The sequence below is a fragment of the Capricornis sumatraensis genome, chromosome 4 (genome assembly GCF_032405125.1).
Source record: "Capricornis sumatraensis isolate serow.1 chromosome 4, serow.2, whole genome shotgun sequence".
NCBI lineage: Eukaryota > Metazoa > Chordata > Mammalia > Artiodactyla > Bovidae > Capricornis > Capricornis sumatraensis.
Genome location: NC_091072.1, coordinates 52308175 through 52331232, shown reverse-complemented (window position 1 = coordinate 52331232; position 23058 = coordinate 52308175). Strand labels below are relative to the sequence as shown.

At 37.9% G+C, this 23058-nt stretch overlaps 1 protein-coding gene across 2 annotated transcripts in view; it reads right to left on the bottom strand.

The window, feature by feature from the left end:
- NAV3 (neuron navigator 3) overlaps positions 1 to 23058 on the bottom strand; it is a 378120-nt gene that overhangs the window by 231404 nt on the left and 123658 nt on the right. For both annotated transcript variants that reach the window (XM_068970243.1, XM_068970244.1), the window contains exons 4-5: positions 15484 to 15556; positions 12255 to 12438 (exon numbers count right to left, since the gene is read on the bottom strand). In XM_068970243.1, coding sequence (XP_068826344.1) covers positions 12255 to 12438; positions 15484 to 15556 — 257 coding nt within the window. The remainder of the gene's footprint in view (positions 1 to 12254; positions 12439 to 15483; positions 15557 to 23058) is intronic.

Genomic DNA, 23058 nt, shown 5'->3' with positions numbered 1-23058 from the left:
CACCTGCACATCTAGCATAATTCTTGGTGCATAGAGGGGGCTGAATCTTTTATTTGCTGAAAGGTCACATATGAGCTTTCAAATCACCAATAAAAAAGAACATTGTGCTCTAAGGTAATATATGAAAGATCATTACAACAATATTGTTTTTCATTAAGCCATATGGTATTCTTGGACTATGCCCAACTGTATAGTGACTAGCTCATCAAACATAAAAATAAGTCATAAAGACAGTAATTTTTAAAATAGATGTACTTAATAAATATAACTGGTTATATATATGTTAACCAGAGCAATTTTCATATTATGTAGGTTTTTACAACTCATCTATATTAAGAAACTTTTATACAAAACTATCTTAGAATCAACTATCTTTCCTCCCTTTAGTCTACATAACTTTAGGCTTGGAGTCACACAGATATTTTAAGAGTGGAAATCCCTATACAAAATCCCTCTCAGTCAGACCTTTAGTACTCTATTCCCAAAGAAAGGGAAATGATGCTTAATCATAACATCACATTGTTCTCTTAACAACACTATTCCCAAGGAGCCAAAGAGGAATACAAAGAAACAAATTTTATAACAGGAGGTAAGACATTTCTTGAGCATAAACTTTGGTGTAATTTTTTACCTCCAAATTTTACCTTTCTTTTATAAGTCAGTATCATGTGAAGAAGATAGGAATTATTTCCTTTCAAATTTACTAAATAAGGCTTGAGAGAAATCAGGAATAAATTGCCCAAGATGTACTATAATTAACACATTGCAAGAAAGTTTTAAACTAGGATTTTTATACAAAATAACAAACACTGAAGACAATAGGGCACATTCCCTAAAAATTTTTAAGACTGAGATAGAGTGAAATATATTTCCTTATATATCCTGTGACTGCTAAGGGTAGAAATGAAGCCAGATTTTCAGAATAAATATTATTTAAACCAAATTCTTCCTTTAGTAGATATAGTTTCCCTTCTGTAGGATCATTGGGGAATGTTATAAAATGATAACTGACAAGATAATAGCTCTAAAAAAGAGGAAAGTGTTCAGATACTTCAAAATAGCTTTTTGTACCTTATTCAAGAATATTTAAGACATTTTGTAACAGCTACTCACTTCAGAGCATTTTTAAAAAATATATTGTCCCTACACATAAATTTTGCTGAGACGTCACTAAAAACAGTTATTGCCTAATCCATAAATGAGTCAGGAACTTAGCCTTCATCCACATGTGTTTCTTTTTAGCAGCTGGGTGGCTGAAATATCATCCTGATTACACATGAGACAGGTTACTGTGATAACTTATCCTATTAGTGAAATATGGTATGTAAATATCTTACAACCTCTGTCTAATCTTAAATTTCAGCTGACAGTTAATCAGGCCACCTGCATGGTCTGCTTTTGTGGGACCTCAAAACAGTAACTACAGAGAGAGATGCCTGGATAAGATATTACTGCATCAAAGTCTCACACTCTTTTAGGAATGCAGAACTTCAAGATAAAGGAGAACTCAGGAAACCAGGCTCATATTTCTCTCACAATGTTACCACAAATTAGGTTTTCCACACTGCTTCTACTTACATGTAGCTCAAAACACTATGCTGCTGCATGGATCTTTTCCATTTACAACTTTCAGTGCGGCGGAAAATTATATCCCAATGCATTCAGTGCTCCATTCCAAAGGTCCATTTTAATGCAACTACCTCAAAAAACCAAGAAGTGGACTCTCAATACTGCTAGATAAAACTATTTTTAAAAAATTATTGATTTCTATTGGAGTATAATGGATTTCATGTTGTGCTAGCTTTAGGGGTACAGCAAAGTGGTTCCGCCATAAGTTAACATGTATAAATGTGTGTTAGTCATTCAATCATGTCTGACTGTTTGTGACCCCATGGGCTGTCAGGCTCCTCTTTTCATGGAATTCTCCAGGCCAGAATAGTAGAGTGCATAGCCATACCCTTCTCCAGGGGATCTTCCTGACCCAGGGATCGAACCTGGGTCTCCCACATTGCAGGCAGATTCTTTACTGTCTGAGTCATCAAGGAAGCCCATTTTATATATATAAAGGAATCTGAAAACTAATGTATATATATAGAAGAGAATCTGCAAAGTAATTTTCAGATTCTTTTCTATATATATTAGTTATTACTATTTTAAGCAAAAACATAAATAAAATAACAAACGTTGGCAAAGACTACCCTGAGTGAAAAATCTGGATTATTTAACACTTTTGAACACTTTAAAAGAATTGTAGTAAGCACCAAATATATTAACAAATCATTGCTTAGTATACACATTCATGAAAATGACATAAAATAATTATATAAATGTTTGACGGTCTATGAGAAAGTAGATTTCAAGGAGTCCTTGCAATTGAGCTCCTCTCAATTTACTGCAAAGCAAATGTAAGCATCAGTACAGGAAGTCTCACATTGTTAAGGGGTGACTGAGGTCTCAAAACACTTCTGATGGTGGGCTCTGATCCAGAGTCCTTCCCGCAGGGTTGTGTTCATACATCTTTTGAGACTGAGAGGTCAACCAGAGAGATGTGGGTGCAGGCGGGTGGCGTGGTGTGGGCAATGGGGCGGCCAGAAGCAGAAGCACAGGGCATGGAATGTGAAAAGGAAAACGCTGACAGTGCGCTTTGCAATCAAGAAAGACTCTTGACCCATGGCAAGACTATCTCAGCTGCAGAAACATGCAAGTGTCCCAAGTTCAGTTCTTTGCTTATTCTGTCATCCTCTGATTATAATTTGGCTTTCTCTGTATACCTTATGACAGGAAAGTATTCGATGTTTATACTGAAATGATTGTGACAGTTGCATTTTTCCACTGTAAGACAATAAGTTGAATCTCTGATACACAGATGTTAGTGCAAAACAGATTAATACATAATCATTGCATATGGTATAAAATTGCAGATATACTTATCAACTCGACGTTTCTTCAGTCACTAACTCATATCTGACTCTGCAATCCTATGGACTGTAGCGCACCAGGCTCCTATATCCAGGGGACTATCCACACAAGAATACTGGAATGGGTTGTCATTTCTGTAAGGCCGGACCCCGGGGGCCATGATGGGCCACCCCTCCTCTCCCTCCTGCCGGCGGGGGAAGTCCCTAACGGAAGGAGCCTCCCAGATCCCGGGGACCAATGACAGCACACTTCACCAGCTAAAGCCGCCCCACCCCAGCCACGTAGAAGGACCTGTCAGACCGCGACGCCTCGGCCTGGCGACCTATGCGAACCCCCGGTCCATCTAGCCTGACCATCCCTCCCAACAAACATATAAAAACCACCCCCAACACGGTCCGGGCGCCGACTTCCTCGACCTGCCTCGTTTGGGTCCGGGAACCGCGCCCCGGGAGCGCTTCGCCATTAAAAAGCCTGTTAGACACTCTTTTGGTGTCCTGGTCTTTTACCTAACAATTTCCTTCTTCAACTCAACATTACCAATGCCCTATTTGAGAAGACAGTGTTCCAGAAATAGCAAAGATTGAATAGAACGAAAATTTTCTAGTGTTTGGGAGACAAAGTTCATACAATACATAAACAGGAAATCAAAATGTCCTGGAGTAAAATATTCAAGAAATAAATCACAAGTTAATTGAGTCATGGCTCTGTGATGATACATGAATATGTTTGGTAGTTATAACATCAAATTATGAAACACTGGTTTATATTGTTTTCATCTAGACATGTATGTCATAAAGAGCACAAGTCTTAAAATCTCTAAATTAAGGGGTAAGTCTAATAATTTAAAAGATATATTCTCACAGTTCCATTGGGAAGGTAGAGCTAACTGTGATGTTTTCATTTTCTCCCTGGATAAGTTCAGCTAATTGATTTTCATTTATTTAAAGAAAATAATAAAGTTATTAGAATGAAGAATGATTCTGTCCAAGAATGTGATGCCATAACATGTTGATAAAAAATAATCAAGGTTTAAGCTCATAACATCAAAGGATATCATTACAGATAAAAGGGGCCATCAATGACCAGGAGGCTTCAACAGATTTTGGGCAACTGAAAATAAATGAAGTATTTTTGATAGAGAACACACAGCAGGGGAAGCCTCATCCTACTATACACATGGAGGGGGGGTTCAGTCTGTAAGAGTGAGGGGGGCTGTCAGTCCATAAGAGAGAGGGAGGCTGGACTAGGAAACTGCAGATGAGATGAAGGAGGTACAAAAAGAGGGAGATTAATCAAATGCTTATGTCAATTACGATTGCTGCTCACTCTATGACCAGACATAAACAAACCAACTAGTTGACCATCCAAACAAACAAGAAACAAGTTTAACTATAACAACTAAATAATTCCAGAGAAAAGATGCTGGCAAAGAGGGGCCCTCAATTTATAATATCCCTCTAGAGCAACATCAAATGAGCCATGGCCTGTTCTTTTACTGAAATGTATTCAGTTCAGTTCAGTCGCTCAGTCATGTCCGACTCTTTGGGACCCCATGAATCGCAGCACGCCAGGCCTCCCTGTCCATCACCAACTCCCAGAGTTCACTCAGACTCACGTCCATCGAATCAGTGATGCCATCCAGCCATCTCATCCTTTGTCGTCCTCTTCTCCTCCTGCCCCCAACCCCTCCTAGCATCAGAGTCCTTAAAATAATGCCATTTGCAGCAACATGGCATATTACAGTTTTCCATCTCTCCCGGAATAAAATCCACAGTTCTTATAATGGCAACGGGGTCACACTACCTGACCTTACTCTGAAATATAGCCTACTCTTCTTCTATGTCCTTCTTTCTGATACAGCCAAATTGGGTTATTTCCTCTTCTTGAAAAAAAAAGAAAAAGAAAAAGAACAGATAGACTCCTAACTCAAGGTCTTAGCTCTTGCTCTTCTGTCTGCCTGACACTCTCTCCTATAGGATAATTGCAGAGCTAGTTCTGCTTCCCCCTTTGCTCAGTATCACCTGAGTGAGGACTTTCCCAGAAGCCTGTTGAAATGCAGAAAAACATCTTATTTCTCCTGTTCTGATTTATGCTTCTCTACCAACAGCTGCTCAATTACTAGTACATATTCTTTTATTGTTTGTCTATAACTAAATATAATCTCCAAAAGGGAAAGGATTCTTCAATTTATTTTATCCTCTGCTGTATCTCCAATGTTTAGAAGAGTGCCAGGAACACCTAAGTGTTTAATAAACATTTGTTGAATATATTAATGGGGGATTGGAGTGATGCGAGAGTGCATACATCAGGGGTTGTAGATTTGATCCCTGGTCAAGGAACTAAGGGACCCCCTGGTGATTCAGATGGTAAAGAATCTGTCTGCAATGCTGGAGACCTGTGTTTGATCCCTGGGTTGGGAAGATCCCTGGAGAAGAGAATGACTACCCACTCCAGTGAGCTTCTCTGATAGCTCAGTCGATAAAGAATCCACCTGCAATGCAAGAGACCCAGGTTTGGTTTCTGGTTTGGGAAGATCCTCTTGAAAAGGGATAGGCTACCCACTCCAGTATTCTTCAACTTCCCTTGTGGCTCAGCTGGTAAAGAATCTGCAATGTGGGAGACCTGGGTTTGATTCCTGGGTTGGAAAGAGCCCCTGGAGAAGGGAACAGCTACCCACTCCAGTATTCTGCCCTGGAGAATTCCATGGACAGTATAGTCCACGAGGTTGCAAAGAGTGGGACAAGACTAGGCGACTTTCACTTTCACCCTCTCCAGTATTCTTGCCTGGAGAATGTATCTTGGAGTATATTTCGCCTGTCAAAGGCAGGAGAAGATGGTGACAGAGGATGAAATGGCTGGATGGCATCACAAATTTAATGGACATGAACTTGGGCAAACTCCAGGACATGGTGAGGGACAGGGAGGGCTGGTGTACTGAAGCTCATGCGGTCGCAAAGAGTTGGCCATGACTTGGTGACTGAACACCACCACTGTGGAACTAAGACTGCACACGCCACATAGTGACTAAGCTCACGTGCCACAGCTGCAAGTCTGTGTGCTGCAAGGAAAGATGTGACCGCGACCTGAGGCAGCCAAATCAATAAATAATTTTAAAAATAATGATCCAATTAATGAATAAAAATTAGTGGCAGTAGCATTTTATTTATCTATAGGGGAATAATTACTAAAGGAAATACTTAAAATAATGAATGGGGCTACCTCCATTTAGCTAGATCAGGCCTGGGAGGCTCTGAGCATTGGGTCATTATTTTTAAACTGTGAGGATATACTTTGAACTACTTTTATGTAATGCATAAAAGAAGTTAGAAGTGTAATGGACAGAACTGATCAGAGAAAGTGGGAAAGAAAGGGAGAGTGAAGAGGTTGACTTGAGGTATTAATTTTGATCTGTAATTTTATTATACATTGATATGTCCTTAAAGTGAGAGGAGGGAAGATGAAAATGGCTGGTTTGAGTGTTTATTACACACTAAGAGTTGTGTTAAGGAGGCACTTTAAATAAAAATTATGTCCTGTGGTCTTCTCAATACCCTTTTGAAAAAGTTATCACCATTCCAATATTAGAGGTAGGAACACTGTTATTTGAGCAGGTTAAAATAACTTGGCTCATGCCACATCACTGGGAATTGGTAGGCAGAAGTGAAACCCATGTTTGCCAGATGCTAAAATAACCAATACTATAGAGAGGATACGCCGTCATAACAGCAGAACTATGAATAGCTATCAAGCTTTAAAAACACTGAAAAAAAGCATAGAACATAAGCACTGTGTATACCTACACTCTTACTATTATACTCCTTCTTGGTTTCCTCAATCAATCAATCAAAGAATAATTTCTTTCCCTTCAATTATTTCTCTCTGGGAATAAAAAAATCCTGATATTAAAAAGGAGATTCATAAACGTCTTTGTTGTTTGTTTCATTTTCTTTAAAGTTTAATTGATTCACCGTCGTTTTTGAAGAGCACACTATAATCCACAACACAGAGCTGAATTAAGCAGCTAATTGAAGCCGGGTTCATGAGGGCTTAAATTACCAGAGCTTTGCTGTCATCTTAAATTAAACTTCCTCTACACTTCTCAAGATTTATAACCCCAGGCTGAAAAGCTGTAAACTGCCCCAGTTTCACAATGAATCTCCCAGAAGGAAAGGATGTTTCCTGGAAAAGGGGAAGGCAAATGTCTTCCATGGAAGAGGGTTCCAAAAGCAATGTGTGTGGCAGGGGTCACAAGAACCTTGGCAAGGGGCTGTAAAGGGAGCAGGCAAGTCACTCAAAAAGCATGTGCCCAGAGATTTTGCAATTTGACTTGTGAGTCCTGTAGGAAGGAGTAAGTTCATCTAAACAGCAACTGGACACATTCTTGACTTCCTCCTACAAAATGAAAAGCAGAAGGGACAAATGATCCTCTGTGGGGATCATAATCTCCCAGATTCCCCAAATAGCTCTTAGTTTAGTTCAGAAAGATTTGTTATCACTGCCTCTATTACTCTATCACCTATGTAATTTCTTAGCTATATTTTCACATGCATTTTCTTTCTTTCTCACATGTTTCATGAAAGACCAAAAAGGAATATATTCAGGGATCAGTGAGGATGAGGCGAATAATTTCATGTATCCAGATAAGGTCTGATGGTTCCACTACATACCACTCTGAAACTAACTATATCAGGACCACCTAAGAATCCAGAATACATTTATCTTTAATATAGTATTTTTATAAATATACACAATTTTCATTTTAAATGACCTACCATTGCAACTTTAAATGTTAGAGTCTTCCTTCTTAAAATTAGAAGCAGCTATAGTAGATTCATTCATTTTTACCTTAAATCACTTCAGAAATCATTACTAAGCACCTCCTGTGTATAATGTTCTGGTTTATTCCCTCGAAAAGTATGAAAACATAAAAACACTACTCTCCTCTCAGGGCTTACGATCTGGAGGGGAGGAAGTAGCAATAACAAACAATGACGTAATAAATATGCTTTAGGCTAGAGAGTGATCAGGGCTATGGAAAGGAAGGGAAAGTACAGCACCAGGATGGATGGGCAGCCTGTAGTGTTAGCAGAGTGGTCAAGGTCACCATCGGTGAGAAGGTGACACGGGAGCAGTGGACTTGAAGGAGTGAGACACTCAGCCAAGTGGCTCTCGGAGGAAGAGCACTCTAGGCAAAGGAATCAGACACAGCATGTTTCCTAAGTGGGGAGCAAGCTGAGGCTATTTGATGCCATCTCAAGGCTCTGAGCAGAAGAGTGACATCTGCCAGGTGTGTGCAGTGAGTTTAGATTCTGACCCAATGAACCCCCAGAACAACCTCATGATAATGGTGCCATTGCGCTTTTAGCAAACGGGAACCTGAAGCACACAGAGGTCAGGTAAGTTGCCCACAGCCACACAACCAGAAAGAGGTGGAATTGGGATCCAGGCACAGGCAGTCCGATCCTAGAGGTGAGCTCTCAACAAGAAAAGGACACACACAGGCACCTGTGCCCACCTCTATGCGCACAGCCACACAACCACAAACACATACTCAAGAGGAGAGAGGAAGCTGAGAAGTCGGAGGAGAGTTTGCCACCCCCACTCTATTTCTCTCGGTTCACATTTGATTTTCTCTCTTGTATATTTTACTTGTTAACCTTTAGATCAAAATGTCTATTTGCATGAGAAATGTTCAAATGGAAACATTTAGTGTTATGCTCAAAAGAGCAAAACAAGTAAGCAATTCTTAGTGTACAAAGTAAATATTGTGGAAACCTAGGCAGTTATGCCAGTTTATTTAATAAAGCGAACAAAACAAAAACATTCTCATGAAACAAGGTGCACTAAAATCCTTTCAGGTCTACCATGAAAAATACAAGAACATTTTCTGGCTAAATATCTAGAATAATATAGGAACCAGTCATTTAAACCGTTCGCTTGGAAAGAGCTTTGAAATCAACAGAAAATCTTCATAAATCATGATTTATGACTCACATGTCAAGCAAACAAAGAGAAATGTGTCACTGGGATTTTTTTCACATTTATCACCTTGGTTCTCTAGTATGAAGACTTAAACCTTTCCTATGTATACTGTCAACCCAGGTTTTGAAAATGCTTAAATATGTTATCACATTTCAGTTCACATAAATTATAATCATATACTATTTCACTATATCAACCTTTAGCAATATTTAAGTAATATTTTAGCAACTTTTAAGCAATATTTCTGTCTCTGCACAACATTGTAAACCCTAATTCCTTTGGCAAATTTTACTCATTAGTGAATGATTAATAAAGAAAAATAACAGTTTCACCAAAAAAAAAAATGAATGTACTAAAAGGTCATGGAACGATAAGGGATATTTGTTTTTACTCAATATTACAAATGTGCTTCTGTTCTTTAAGCTTGTCTTGGCATTTTGTGACGTTGTATGAAACTGTGCAGGAATCAAAGTGAAAAATATGATCTATAGTGTAAGTTCTTTGAATTTCTTTAAGAATGGAGAAGGAGAAAAATAAAACATACACTTTATTTTTAACTTTGGAGGGGTAATTGATAGAAACAGATCTAGACTGCTTATCAAGCCTGCTGCTGCTGCTAAGTCACTTCGGTAGTGTCTGACTCTGTGCGACCCCATAGACAGCAGCCACCAGGCTTCCCCGTCCCTGGGATTCTCTAGGCAAGAACACTGGAGTGGATTGCCATTTCCTTCTCCAATGCATGAAAGTGAAAAGTAAAAGTTAAGTCGCTCAGTTGTGTCCGACTCTAAGCGACCCCCATGGACTGCAGCCCACCAGGCTCCTCCGTCCATGGGATTTTCCAGGCAAGAGTACTGGAGTGGGGTGCCATTGCTTTCTCTGTTATCAAACCTACACAAATGAAAATAAGTATTAATATCTGAAATAGAATATTCTCTAAAACATATAATAAATTCTGTTGAAATGAAGACTTTGAGCTCCTCTTTATCATGACCCTAACTAAGCACTACATTTAGTACAGTAAGTACTCTGATTTGTTAAATTACCAATCCAAAAAGTAATTAAATCCAATTTATCAAAAGAAAAAAATTAAGTCTGGGTTCCCAGGTGGCGCTCATGGTAAAGAACTCCCCTGCTATCCCAGAATTAAAGGACACTAGTGAAAAGAATGGGCTTCCCAATGCTTTTTATAACATTTTGCTGAAAAAAACAAGATAGCTCTCTCCAAGATGCTGTAAAATGACCATGCCTATTCTATATATAGTTCTATATTTTAAAATATTATACAGTTTCATAATATCCATGCATATCTAGCAAGAAGAGAAAAAAAATCTCCCCCAAAGGGTTATAACCACTGAGAAGTCTGGGCAAGAGACTCCAATGGCACATACAGAAGAAGAGTGAGGAAAAGAAGTGACAAATGACAGCTCATCTCATTTCCAGAGTCAACATTCTTTGCACGATTCCATTTAACTTCCTGTATTTTTCTAGCTACTATTCTTGCTTCTTGTCTATTCAAACGGCTTAAACCAAACTCTAAGAAATATTATTCCTGGCAGGTCTCAAAATCTAGCCCACCACCCCCCCAAATTAATAAGTCGTATGTTTTATTTTTCTCCTCTATTCTTAAGGAAATCCAAAGAACTTATACTATAAATCTTTTTTTTTTTCCACTTTGATTCCTGAACAGTTTCACACAACATCACAAAATGCCAAGACAAGTTTAAAAAGCAGAAGCACATTTCCATTACTGAGTAAAAACAAATATTCCCTTATCACTCCACAGCCTTTGTAGTATATCCCAAATTTTTTGGTGAAACTATAATTTTTCTTTATTAATAATTTACTAATGGGTAAAATTTGCCAAAAGAAGTAGAGTTTACATGGTTGTACAGAGACAGAAATATTGCTTAATGTGAAGCAAGGAGGGGTTGACAGACGAAAGAGGAGATATCTGAACTGTTGAATATCTGTCAATAAGTGGGAAATGGTTTGTGAATGTATTTTGGAATTTTATATTAGTTTTTTCAGTCAGTACTAATTGCCAAAAACAAACTCAAGGCAAACTGTATTATTAGGTTTTAGGTTTGGCTTCTAAGATGGAAAAAGTTAAATATTTACATATATTTGATACATGTGTATATTTTAGAAGATGATAAAGAGTATTTTTGTATTGGACATTCTCTCTCCTTAAGGAAAACAATCGCAGCTTTGTATGCGATAGAACTAATGAGCTGATAACCCAAACACTGATCAGAAACAAATAAATGATTTGCATGAAACCTGTTAATCTTGTTCAGTGATCATTTTTTGACGTGCAAACTTAGCTAGGTTTGTTTAGTCCCACTCAGCACCAATCTGGGTCTTTCTGTGAAAGCATTTTGTGGATGTGGTCTAAAACCATAGCATTTGACTTTAAGTAAAGGAGATTATCCTAGATTATCGCTAGGATAGTAGGCCCAATTCACTCCTTGAAAGGTCTTAAAAGCAGAAGTGCAGCCTCCTGGAGGGATGAAATTCCACCTGTTTATAGCAGTTTTGGCTCAGGCTCACAGTGTCAACCTGTCCTCTCTGTTGGGCTGTGGTTTGGCTTCAGATTCGCCTTGCCAGCCACACAGTCACATGAATCAATTCTTTACAATGAATCTGTTAACACTATTTTTTACTGACTCTGCTTCTCTGGCTGAATCATGACTGATGTAATTCCAAACTGAAAAAAACAGTAATGAAAGAGTAAAAAGGGTGTTGTAATGGTTTGTCAGCACTCGATGCTAGCTGTGTCTACATGTACCCACAGACTCAAGTAAGACAAACATAAGCTGTGTATATAAATACACACATACACATATACGCAGGTGTGCACACATACAATCTTACATCCAAACAGCATGTTCCCACATACGCAAACTCCTATGTTTAACAGGCCTAAACTTTTTGACAGATTTAATGATTTAACCAATCAGAAGCATTGACAAAAGAAAACTATACAACTGGAGACCAGGACTCCAAAAGTACATTCTAAATAAGAAGACAGTAACTGTGACACACAGCTTACAAGAAAGACACTTTACACATTTCGATACAAACCACCATCACCTGTAGAAAACAAACACAAATATTTCACCTAAAAAGTGACAAATGTTGGTTATCCAAGCAAAAGAGGTTTTAAATTCTATAACATTAGTCAAATAATCGCACCACATTGATATAGCTACATAAATATGGTGACCAAACTCACAAACCAAAACTTATAAAAACAAGTTGCCAGCATCCCACCCTGGCTGTGTCTACACGCTCCCACAGACTCGCACTGATGTAAATTCATTTTAAACACATCCCCTGCTTCCCTCCCTTACCTGGACTGCATATCTTGCTGGGTTTTGGCCTGGCTGGCTTCTGCTTGAGGGGAGGCGTGGGTGACGCGTTGTTGAAGCTCCACCAAGGATTGATAATACTGCTGCTGGTGGTGCTGCTGCTGCTTGTAGCGAGACAAACTGAAAAACAGCCCTAGAATGGCTTTTAAGTTTCCATTTCTTATTTCTGTATCAAGCGGAAAATATAAAAACAGTATCATATAAAATTATTTTTTTTAACAAAAGAAATTCTAGAAGCAGTTTGCAAATTGCTTCCAATAGACTCTTAATAGACTACATCTTTGAAGACGGAAATAAAACTTGGTTTTCTCAGTCACACATTTAAGTAAGTCTGATTTTCTAAAACATGCTAACATTCTTACATAGCTTGGAAATTTCAGAGAGAGAACAAAGCTTACTCAAGGGATGCCCTTTGCTGACCCTGAACTACAGTTTTTCTTGAGTTAGCTTCTTCATGCAAATGGACAGGCGCTCTGGTTTGTGTTCCTCATTTGATTTATCATTCTGTTCATCTCTCAAATGGGCTTCCCAGGTGGGTCAGTGGTAAAGAATCTGCCTGCCAATGTAAGAGATTCAGGAGACACAGGTTCAATCCCTGGGTCAGGAAGATCTCCTGGAGCAGGAAGTGGCAATCCACTCCAGTATTCCTGCTTGGGACATCCCTTAAACAGAGGAGTCTGGCGGGCTACAGTTATCAGGGTCTCAAAAGAGTCTGACGTGACTGAGCACACGCACACACACACATATTTTCCCTCACAAATGCACATAGCTGTTACCAGCGGAGGGATGCCTATGAGCTAGAGAAAGCCACTTACATGCTCAGTGGCCTGCATTATAAATACTGATGCTATATGCTGCTGCTGCTGCTAAGTCACTTCAGTTGTGTCTGACCCTGTGTGACCGCATAGACGGCAGCCCACCAGGCTCCTCCATCCCTGGGATTCTCCAGGCAAGGATACTGGAGTGGGTTGCTATTTCCTCCTCCAATGCATGAGAGTGAAAAGTGAAAGTGAAGTCGCTCAATCATGTCCGACCCTTAGTGAGCCCATGGACTGTAGCTTACCAGGCTCCTCTGTCCATGGGATTTTCAAGGCAAGAGTAGCTGGAGTGGGGTGCCATTTCCTTCTCCACTGATGCTATATGGGTATACCTCATAATAACTGTTAGCAGCATTCTAAATCACCCACCAACCGATTTATTAAAAAACTATGTATTTGTCCTCCAAAGAGCAGATGGCACCATAGTTATCCACTTTAATGTTCCAATTCTTTTATTTTTAATTCACATTACATATTAAGAAATAATTAATATCATTTTATGCATGGCTTTAGATGCATGCTTATTATGCATCCATAATAGTGTAAGTAGAATAAGCATAATAGAATAAGTAGAATTTCTAGTTCTAAACACATGAGGCTCCTGTGTAAGTTTTTCTAACACTGAAGAAAAAATTAAATGCACAAAGTAGGCCATAACATGAGCTAGTTTTTTTCTTCTGGAGTTATAATTTTAGAATTAGAAAAAGAGAGGCCAGTAAAGCTGGATATAATGCTATGCAACCAATAATCACACTTGAAATGAAACTTGCCATTGGCAATAAAATATATCCTCTTATGAGGTCAAGGTTTTATGCCTTCTTTTCAGAATTTAGAAACATTAATAAACTATTTGAATGTCTTGCCCTCTGATGGTTTATAATGTCACACACACACTATGCAGTGGAATTATTCATATAAAATAAGGCTGAGTTATTATAACCCCCAACCTTCCTCACAGGGGCCATAACTATAGGCTTGATCAATATGAAGCTACAGTGAGAAAGTATAAATTTTCTTGGGTGAACCTGCAAGAATTATTTTTCTCCTGTGAATCTTATTGAAAGATATTCTTTAAACTTCTTGTTTTATTACTATTCATGTTAAATAAATACAGAAAATCATTTTGACTCTTCATATATTTTTAGGAGATAAATAAAAAGCAACAGGCTTATGTTAATAAAAAGATGTCAGGTTAAAAGGAAGAGACAAAACCAACAAATAGTAACATTCCTCACCTACTTTCGACCTCTTAGAAAGTAAAGTATCATCCTGGAGAATTTTCTCAAATATTATTCTAAGTAACAGAACCATGAGTTAGGTTTGAACCTAAGTTTTGGCCATTAAGTATATAATTTAATATTAAACATCATGACATAAACATATAAAGAATAGAAGAAATTCAAAATAAAATTTAAACAGTACAGAAAAATTGAGAAAAGTAAATCATTCTAGTTCATGTTCATAATATTTCAGAAGTCACACAACTCCTATTTTTCCAATGGCAGTAAAACTTGGAAAACTTAGACCTATCTAATACTTATACTATCTGTGGGGGTCGGGAAGGCTTTGCAGAGTAAATTGACTGTAGTAGAAACATTAAGTAACAAAAATTGCCGAAAGGGATTAATGTAATATAATTAAAATTCTAATTTTAAAAATGTTTGTTGCTAATATAGATCTCAAAGGAATTGATACGTCAAAACGTCGGCAATTGTTCTTGTTACTATTACTGCTTGAAAATTTTGAAAAGATTTCCTAAAAATACATGTTGAAGAAAAAGAATGCAGGAAAAAAGTGACATATTTAGTTGTCTTTTTCCTGTTTTCTGGATTTCAATGTCAGTGATGATCTTTTAAACTTTTTAAAATGTTAAGGCCAAAAAAAAAAAAAAAGTTAAGGCCTTTACAAAGAACAGTTAATAATACTAATTATTTAAGAATTCCTGAGGACTTCATTAAACTTAACCAAATATTTAGGCTTGGACTACTAACTTGATCAAATTATAGAATTGTTATTGATAAAATAATATTTAAGCATTAATTACACCATTTAAATGTATTTCTGTCCATCTATTACCCAGCATTATCTATCCATCCATCTACTTAATATTCTGAAAGTACTACTTATCCATTATAACATAAAGATACTTTGTTAATATGCTCCCCTTCCATATATTCAGTAATGTAAAGAACAACTTTGACAAAATCTGGAACACAGCTACATAATGAAAGCATACACTAATAACCACAGAACTTATGCTTCTATTATTTTGGAAACTTGACTAATTTCCTTCTCTATATTAAGGGCCCATGTACTCTCATTTGACATTTCTAGTGTTATAAAAAGTCTTTTCAAACACAGATGCCATTTGTGACAATTGTGCTTTTTCTTACCTTCAGCAGATAGACCTTGAACATTTACTCCTCTGGCTGCTAGAAAACTAAGGCAGACATCAACATTTTCAATCTGCAACATGAAAAGCAGTGAAAAAGTAACTTAGAAGATTATTTGTAAGTACATAAATGAGCTAGAATGAAGCCAGAGAGAAAGATAAAGAAAGAATGAATATTTTACATTCATTTCATACTAGAGATCTTTAACTGGACTATAACTAGAATAATTTTGGCTAATTGCAGGACAAATATAAAGACTGCATTGTCTGATTTGGTACTTACAAACAATTCATAGAGGCCTGATCAAGAATGGCATTCTTACAGATTAGCAACCCACCTACTTAACATAAAACCAGACTGGTTCTGTGCTTCACAAGTAAGTCTCCAAAGCATCCAAATAGGAGATGCTTGGAATGCTAGGATGTGGGTAACTGAGACTCGAATAGTAACAGTCAGTAAGTATGCCAAAAGACAAACAAGATGGAAAGGAGGTTGATACACATGAAAGAAATGAAGTATATTTTCATTCTACATCATAGAATTCTTTTTAAAACTGTATTTACTGTTGTTTAAAAAGAAAACAAAACAAGAAATTAATGTGTGATACAGTGTTATTAACTAAGCACTAAATCTTCTAAAGTACAGATTTGGTTCAAATTTACCAAAATTTTATGCTAGTGTGCATTCTTTGTTTTTATACATTATTCAAGATTCCACACTGTATTTAGTTGCAATAAGCCAGCTTCAGCTGCATGCAACAAATTCTGGTAAATTCTCTTTTCATTTGGATTTCATTACAAATATTTTCTAATTTTCCTTGTTATGCCTTCTTAGATACACCCATCATTTAAAAGTGGACATTTAATTTTCAAATACATGAGGTTTTTAAAGGATCTTTGGTATTAATTTCTCATTGTGACAGCAATTTCTTTCAAACGCTTTCCTCTCAGCAACCACCCTCTGTGTTTTTTCAGGCGTCTTAACTGTACTGAGGCGTTCAATGGCTAAGTCAAGGATCTCTCTTGGTAAATGTCACATTGCACTTGAAAATATGTGGGCTATTTTCAATTATCTTTTGATACTGATTTAAATATAATTCCACAACGATAAGAGAACAGACTCTGTATGATTTCAATACCTTTAGACTGTGAAATTTTTACACCTTGTTTTATGTTCCTGGTGTGTTCCAGTGTCTCCTCGTTTACAGTCTATGGGAACTTGAATATAACTTGCATCCTACTGTTGTGTGAAAACTGTATAAATCTTAATTATATTAAACTGGTTCATGGTGCTTTTCAGGTCTACTATATCCTTCTACTTTTCTGTATATTCATTCTATTTATTTTTTGAGAGCTTGATATTGAAATTACAACAAAAATCTTACTTATCTACTTAAAAATAATTGTATTATATAATGGGACTATATGACTTTGTTCTGTATTTTCTAAGTCTCCTGTAAATATGTTATCTTATTTTCATAATTTAAAAATAAAAAGAGAAAACCTATACTTGTATTCCCATAGTTGAGTAATTCTCTGATTAAATACAGATATCATCTATGTAATTTAAAAGAGTAATGCCACTGCTTTTAAATAGTCCATTTCAACACAATAACCGGCAAGTGATTTAACAATTTGGGGTGGGAAGAAAAAGAAACAGATTAATTTATGTTAATTCATGGGTTGATTTCAGTATTAGTCATGGCAATATGTAGCAAAGTTAAATAACTAAGACTTTTTAAAAGAGTGTAGGAAACTAGTAAGTTCCAGTTCTTTGTGAGTCATCTCCATGGGTTTTTTGGTATTCCATAAATCTTGAAATTCTAAAGTAAATAAGGTTTAAAGTTAATACTTGGCAAGGTACTGTTCTCTGTCTTATTAAATTCTCATCAAAAGCTATGTATGAGGACATATGAAGTTCTGCCAATGTCTTCTCTAGCTGAGCTTCATAGGAAGGTCAAAATGTCTTTTAAAGAAAATAAAAAGAAAAAATACATTCCAGACTTTGTCTTTATAAAATGGACAACTGTTTACATTTCTTTTAAAATGTAATTTTATGCAAAATTAAAGCAATAATACCCAATGAGAGGTTTTTTTTTTTTTTTGCTTTAAAATGATTGTAGCCAAGGTATACACATTTGCTTTGAGAAAAAAAAAAAGTTTTATATTAATTCATTTCAAAATAAGTTTTACTGAAAGAGTTATAGAGTTGAAGACACTAAATATTAAATGACCAGGTGGACCTTCTTGTTCTACCTGTTTACATTGAAATATGCAAAAAACCTATAGTTCTGAAACTTACTTTGAATTTTTTCCTTTCTTCACATTTCGTTATTAGAAAATGAGATAACATAAAGAAGGAAAGAATATCTTTGCCTTTGTGAGCTTTGTGAGTTTGTAACACAGCTGAAGAGACGAAAAAAGATTCATAAACCAGCATAACATAAGGCATAATATTCCAAAAGAGAATTATAAAGAACACTGTGTGGCAGTGAAGAGAACGGATTTATCAGCTTTCACTATGGAAGAAGCATCATTTGGACACACAGGATAAGGCTGATTTTGATAAGGTTGGACAAGCTTCAGGAGGAGGAGCAGGCATGCCCATCAGAGCCATCCAGAGCAATACAATTGCTCACAAGGACATGTGAAAACAGACCGTGCCAGCCTTTCCTCTCTGCAGTCATGCTTACAGAGTAAATCTGGCCTGGAACTGAAAAGGCTCCAATACCCACTGGGATCCTAAAACCACCACAATATAAAAAGCTAAATAACTGTAAACCAGATAGCAGGCATAACACTTCAAAGACTTGAGTTTTCTCTGCAGACACAATGCATCCTGGTTAGGGCATGTCTGTAGGCACTGCTGCTATGAATCATACACAGAAAATATGTAGAAGAATATAAACCAAACGTAACTTTTATTCTCTCTGGATGTAAATTCTTTTGTGACCCGTGCTATTTTAAATTAATGGTTCTTCCCATTTTTCATGATAAACAAGTATTGCTAATATCACTGTATATTGCTGCTGTTGCTACGTCGCTTCAGTCGTGTCCGACTCTGTGCAACCCCATACACGGCAGCCCATCAGGCTCCGCTGTTCCTGGGATTCTCCAGGCAAGAACACTGGAATGGGTTTCCATTTCCTTCTCCAATGCAGGAAAGTGAAAAGTGAAAGTGAAGTCGCTCAGTCGTGCCCGACTCTTAGCGACCCCATGGACTGCAGCCTACCAGGTTCCTTTGTCCATGGGATTCTCCAGGCTAGAGTACTGGAGTGGGTTGCCATATCATTGTATAAATTAACTAAATTTTATTTCAACCAAAAAAATAAATAAGATGGCTCGGTTTGAGCAAATTCCTATCATATTACAAAATTCAAATGATTTATAGATTTTAGCCAAAGATTTTATTATAACTCTTTAAAATATAAACACTTAGAGAATTAAAGTAAAATGCAATAATGTTTTTGCATTGGTTAAAACTGTTAAGATGTTTGTTTTCATTCATTCACAGTATGATTATTTATTCACTGAGACATGTCCAAGACCTTAAATACATATAAAATCTCATAGGAGAGATGATTCCAATGTAACACAATGAATGTTATAGAGAAACACAGACTGCTAAACACTCTATTCATGACCAGAGGTAAAGAGACTAGGAAATTTATTAGCAACTAACATTATCTATCATGGTTACAAAGATCTCTTCTTCTAAAGTTATCATAATATTTTTTCCAGGGGTAAGTGTTGATCAGCTAATTAAATTGAGATGCTCAAAGTTACACAGAGATAATATATCAAAACCAGAGTCTGTGTCATAAACTTAACACACACACACACACACACACACACAAACACACTTGCATATATATATATATGCTTCAAGGGAAGCCTGACCTAGTCCCTGAAAGGTTAGGAAGGGTTAACCAAATAACAGGATGTGGGGTGAAGTGAAGCCAAGGAAGGGACAATATGTGAACTGTTGAGGGCTGAGAAACACCTTAAGTTAAAGGACTTGCAAGGAATTCAGAATAGCTAGGAATATTAAGAGTTGAATGCTACTTAAAGCTTTTCCCACAACTTCTTTGTCATCAATGTGAAAATAGGCCTCTCTGGTGGCCTTCAAAGGTTTGAAGAAACTGTGTCAGAGGAGCCTTCAGGAAGAAGGGACTTCAAGGGCAAGAATCCTGAGATCTGCCAAATCCAATGGCAGAAGATTAGTCCATAGAGATAAGCAGGCGCTGGATGTGTAACGTCGTCCATGTCTTGCTAGTGGCTGGCCTTGATCTTAAGGCTGAGGACGGTAATAATGTATTTGAAGCAAAAGAAATAAATTGTCAATGTTGCATGGAAGATATCTTTTTTTTTTATGATCACAGTATATACATAGGTTTATAGATAGAAATTAATAAACGTTTCACAAATCAATTTGTACCCACACTATCTGCCATGTGCTTTAATTTTTAAAAGTCTATTTTCAGTTCAGTTCAGTTCAGTCACTCAGTCATGTCCGACTCTCTGCGACCCCATGAATTGCAGCACTCCAGGCCTCCCTGTTCATCACCAACTCCCGGAGTTCACTCAGACTCACGTCCATTGAGTCAGTGATGCTATCCAGCCATCTCATCCTCTGTCGTCCCCTTCTCCTCCTGCCCCCAATTCCTCCCAGCATCAGAGTCTTTTGCAATGAGTCAACTCTTTGCATGAGGTGGCCAAAGTACTGGAGTTTCAGCTTTAGCATCATCCCTTCCAAAGAAATCCCAGGGTTGATCTCCTTCAGAATGGACTGTCTGGATCTCCTTGCAGTCCAAGGGACTCTCAAGAGTCTTTTCCAACACCACAGTTCAAAAGCATCAATTCTTCGGCGCTCAGCCTTCTTCCCAGTCCAACTCTCACATTCATACATGACCACTGGAAAAACCATAGCCTTGACTAGAAGGACCTTAGTTGGCAAAGTAATGTCTCTGCTTTTGAACATGCTATCTAGGTTGGTCATAACTTTTCTTCAGAGGAGTAAGCGTCCTTTAATTTCATGGCTGCAATCACCATCTGCAGTGATTTGGGAGCCCAGAAAAATAAACTCTGCCACTGTTTCCACTGTTTCCCCATCTATTTCCCATGAAGTGATGGGACCAGATGCCATGATCTTCGTTTTCTGAATGTTGAGCTTTAAGCCAACTTTTTCACTCTCCACTTTCACTTTCAAGAGGCTTTTTAGTTCCTCTTCACTTTCTGCCATAAGGGTGGTGTCATCTGCACATCTGAGGTTATCGATATTTCTCCCAGCAATCTTGATTTTAGTGGGTTTAATTTTAATATGTCATTTGTAAAATATTAACTTCACAGCAGGCTGTACTGTGAAGAACCTCATACTACATGTCAAACACAGAAGCAGGGGACATGGTTTAAAAGCCACTTCTTTCTCCATCACTCAAAATCACAGCACAGGAAGGGAATTCATACACATTAAGCATGTATATTATTTACTCCAAACGCAAAATCCTCATCATTTTTACCATAGATGCTGAAAAATTTGATACTCTGATTATTCAATAAAGGCTTAGAAATGACATACTTTTTATAAGTTTACACAATTGAGTACACAGCAGAACCAGAATTCAAACTCATCCCCATCAGTCTTCAATGAAATATTATTGCCACACTATGCTTCCTACCACTGTAACTGAGGCATTCTCAGTTAAGTCAGTTCAAGCTTTTGACTCAGGCTCTCTACATGATTAACAGACAGCTAGGTAGGACACAGGTCTGGCACAAGATAGGTGCTGCAGAACAATGTGGTTGAATGTAAGGATGAAATTGTTCAGTGAGAGAGTATGGGCTTTCCTGGTGGCTCAGATTGTAAAGAATATGCCTGCAATGCAGGAGACCTAGGTTTGATTCCTGGGTTGGGAAGATCCCCTGGAGAAGGAAATGACAACCCACTCCCACTCCAGTATTCTTGCCTGGAGAATCCCATGGACAGAGGAGCCTGGTGGGCTATGATCCACAGGGTCTCAAAGAATCAGACACGAATGAGTGACTAACAAACAAGGATATAAAAAGCATGCAAAATCTATGTGTTCCATACAGAGTCTAAGTTTATAAGGTTTAAATGATTCCAAATTATTTCACAACTGTCCAATGCATTTTTATATTCTGGTAGATGAACATATAGAATGATTGATGTGGCCACAAGCCAAGGAATGCTGGCACTTACCAGCAGCTGGAACAAACAAGGAATAGATTCCCCTACAGCCCCTGGTGGCTCAGAGGTTAAAGCATCTGCCTGCAATGCGAGAGAACTGGGTTCAATCCCTGGGTTGGGAAGATCCCCTGGAGAAGGAAATGGCAACCCACTCCAGTATTCTTGCCTGGAAAATCCCATGGACAGAGGAGCCTGGTGGGCTACAGTCCATGGGGTCGCAAAGAGTCGGACACGACTGAGCGACTTCACTTTCACTTTCACAGCCCCTGGAGGGAGCACAGGACTGCTGAAGGCTTGATTTTGGCCGTGGAATACTGATGTTATGTGAAACATAACAAACTGTGGAATATTCTTAAAGAGATGGGAATACAAAACCACCTGACCTGCCTCCTGGGAAATCTGTACGCAGGTCAAGAAGCAACAGAGCTGGACATGGAACATCAGACTGGTTCCAAATCGGGAAAGGAGTATGTCAAGGCTATATACTGTAACCCTACTTATTTAATTTATATGCAGAGTACATCATGAGAAATGCTGGGCTAGATGAAGCACAAACTGGAATCAAGATTTCTAGGAGAAATATCAATAACTTCAGAAATGCAGATGACACCACCCTTATGGCAGAAAGCGAAGAAGAACTAAAGAGCCTCTTGATGAAAGTGAAAGAGGAGAGTGAAAATGTTGGCTTACAGCTCAACATTCAGAAAACTAAGATCATGGCATCCGGTTCCATCACTTCATGGCAAACAGATGGAGAAACAATGGAAACAGTGACAGACTTTATTTTCGGGGGTTCCAAAATCACTGCAGATAGTGACTGTAGCCATGAAATTAAAAGACGCTTGCTCCTTAGAAAAAAAGCTATGACCAAATTAGACAGCATATGAAAAAGCAGAGACATTACTTTACCAACAAAGCTCCATCTAGTCAAAGCTCTGGTTTCTCCAGTAGTCATGTATGGATGTGAGAGTTGGACTATAAAGAAAGCTGAGCACTGAAGAATTGATGCTTTTGAACTGTGGTGTTGGAAAAGACTCTTGAGAGTCCCTTGGACTGCAAGGAGATCAAACCAGTCAGTCCTAAAGGAAATCAGTCCTGAATATTCATTGGAAGGACTGATGGTGAAGCTGAAACTCCAATACTTTGGCCACCTGATGCAAAGATCTGACTCACTGGAAAAGACCCTGATGCAGGGAAAGACTGAAGGTGGGAGGGGAAGGAACAACAAAGGATGAGATGTTGGATGGCATCACCAACTCGATGGACATGAGTTTGAGTAAGCTCTGGGAGTTGGTGATGAACAGAGAAGCCTAGTGTGCTATAGTCCGTGGGGTCGCAAAGAGTCGGACATGGCTGAGTCACTGAACT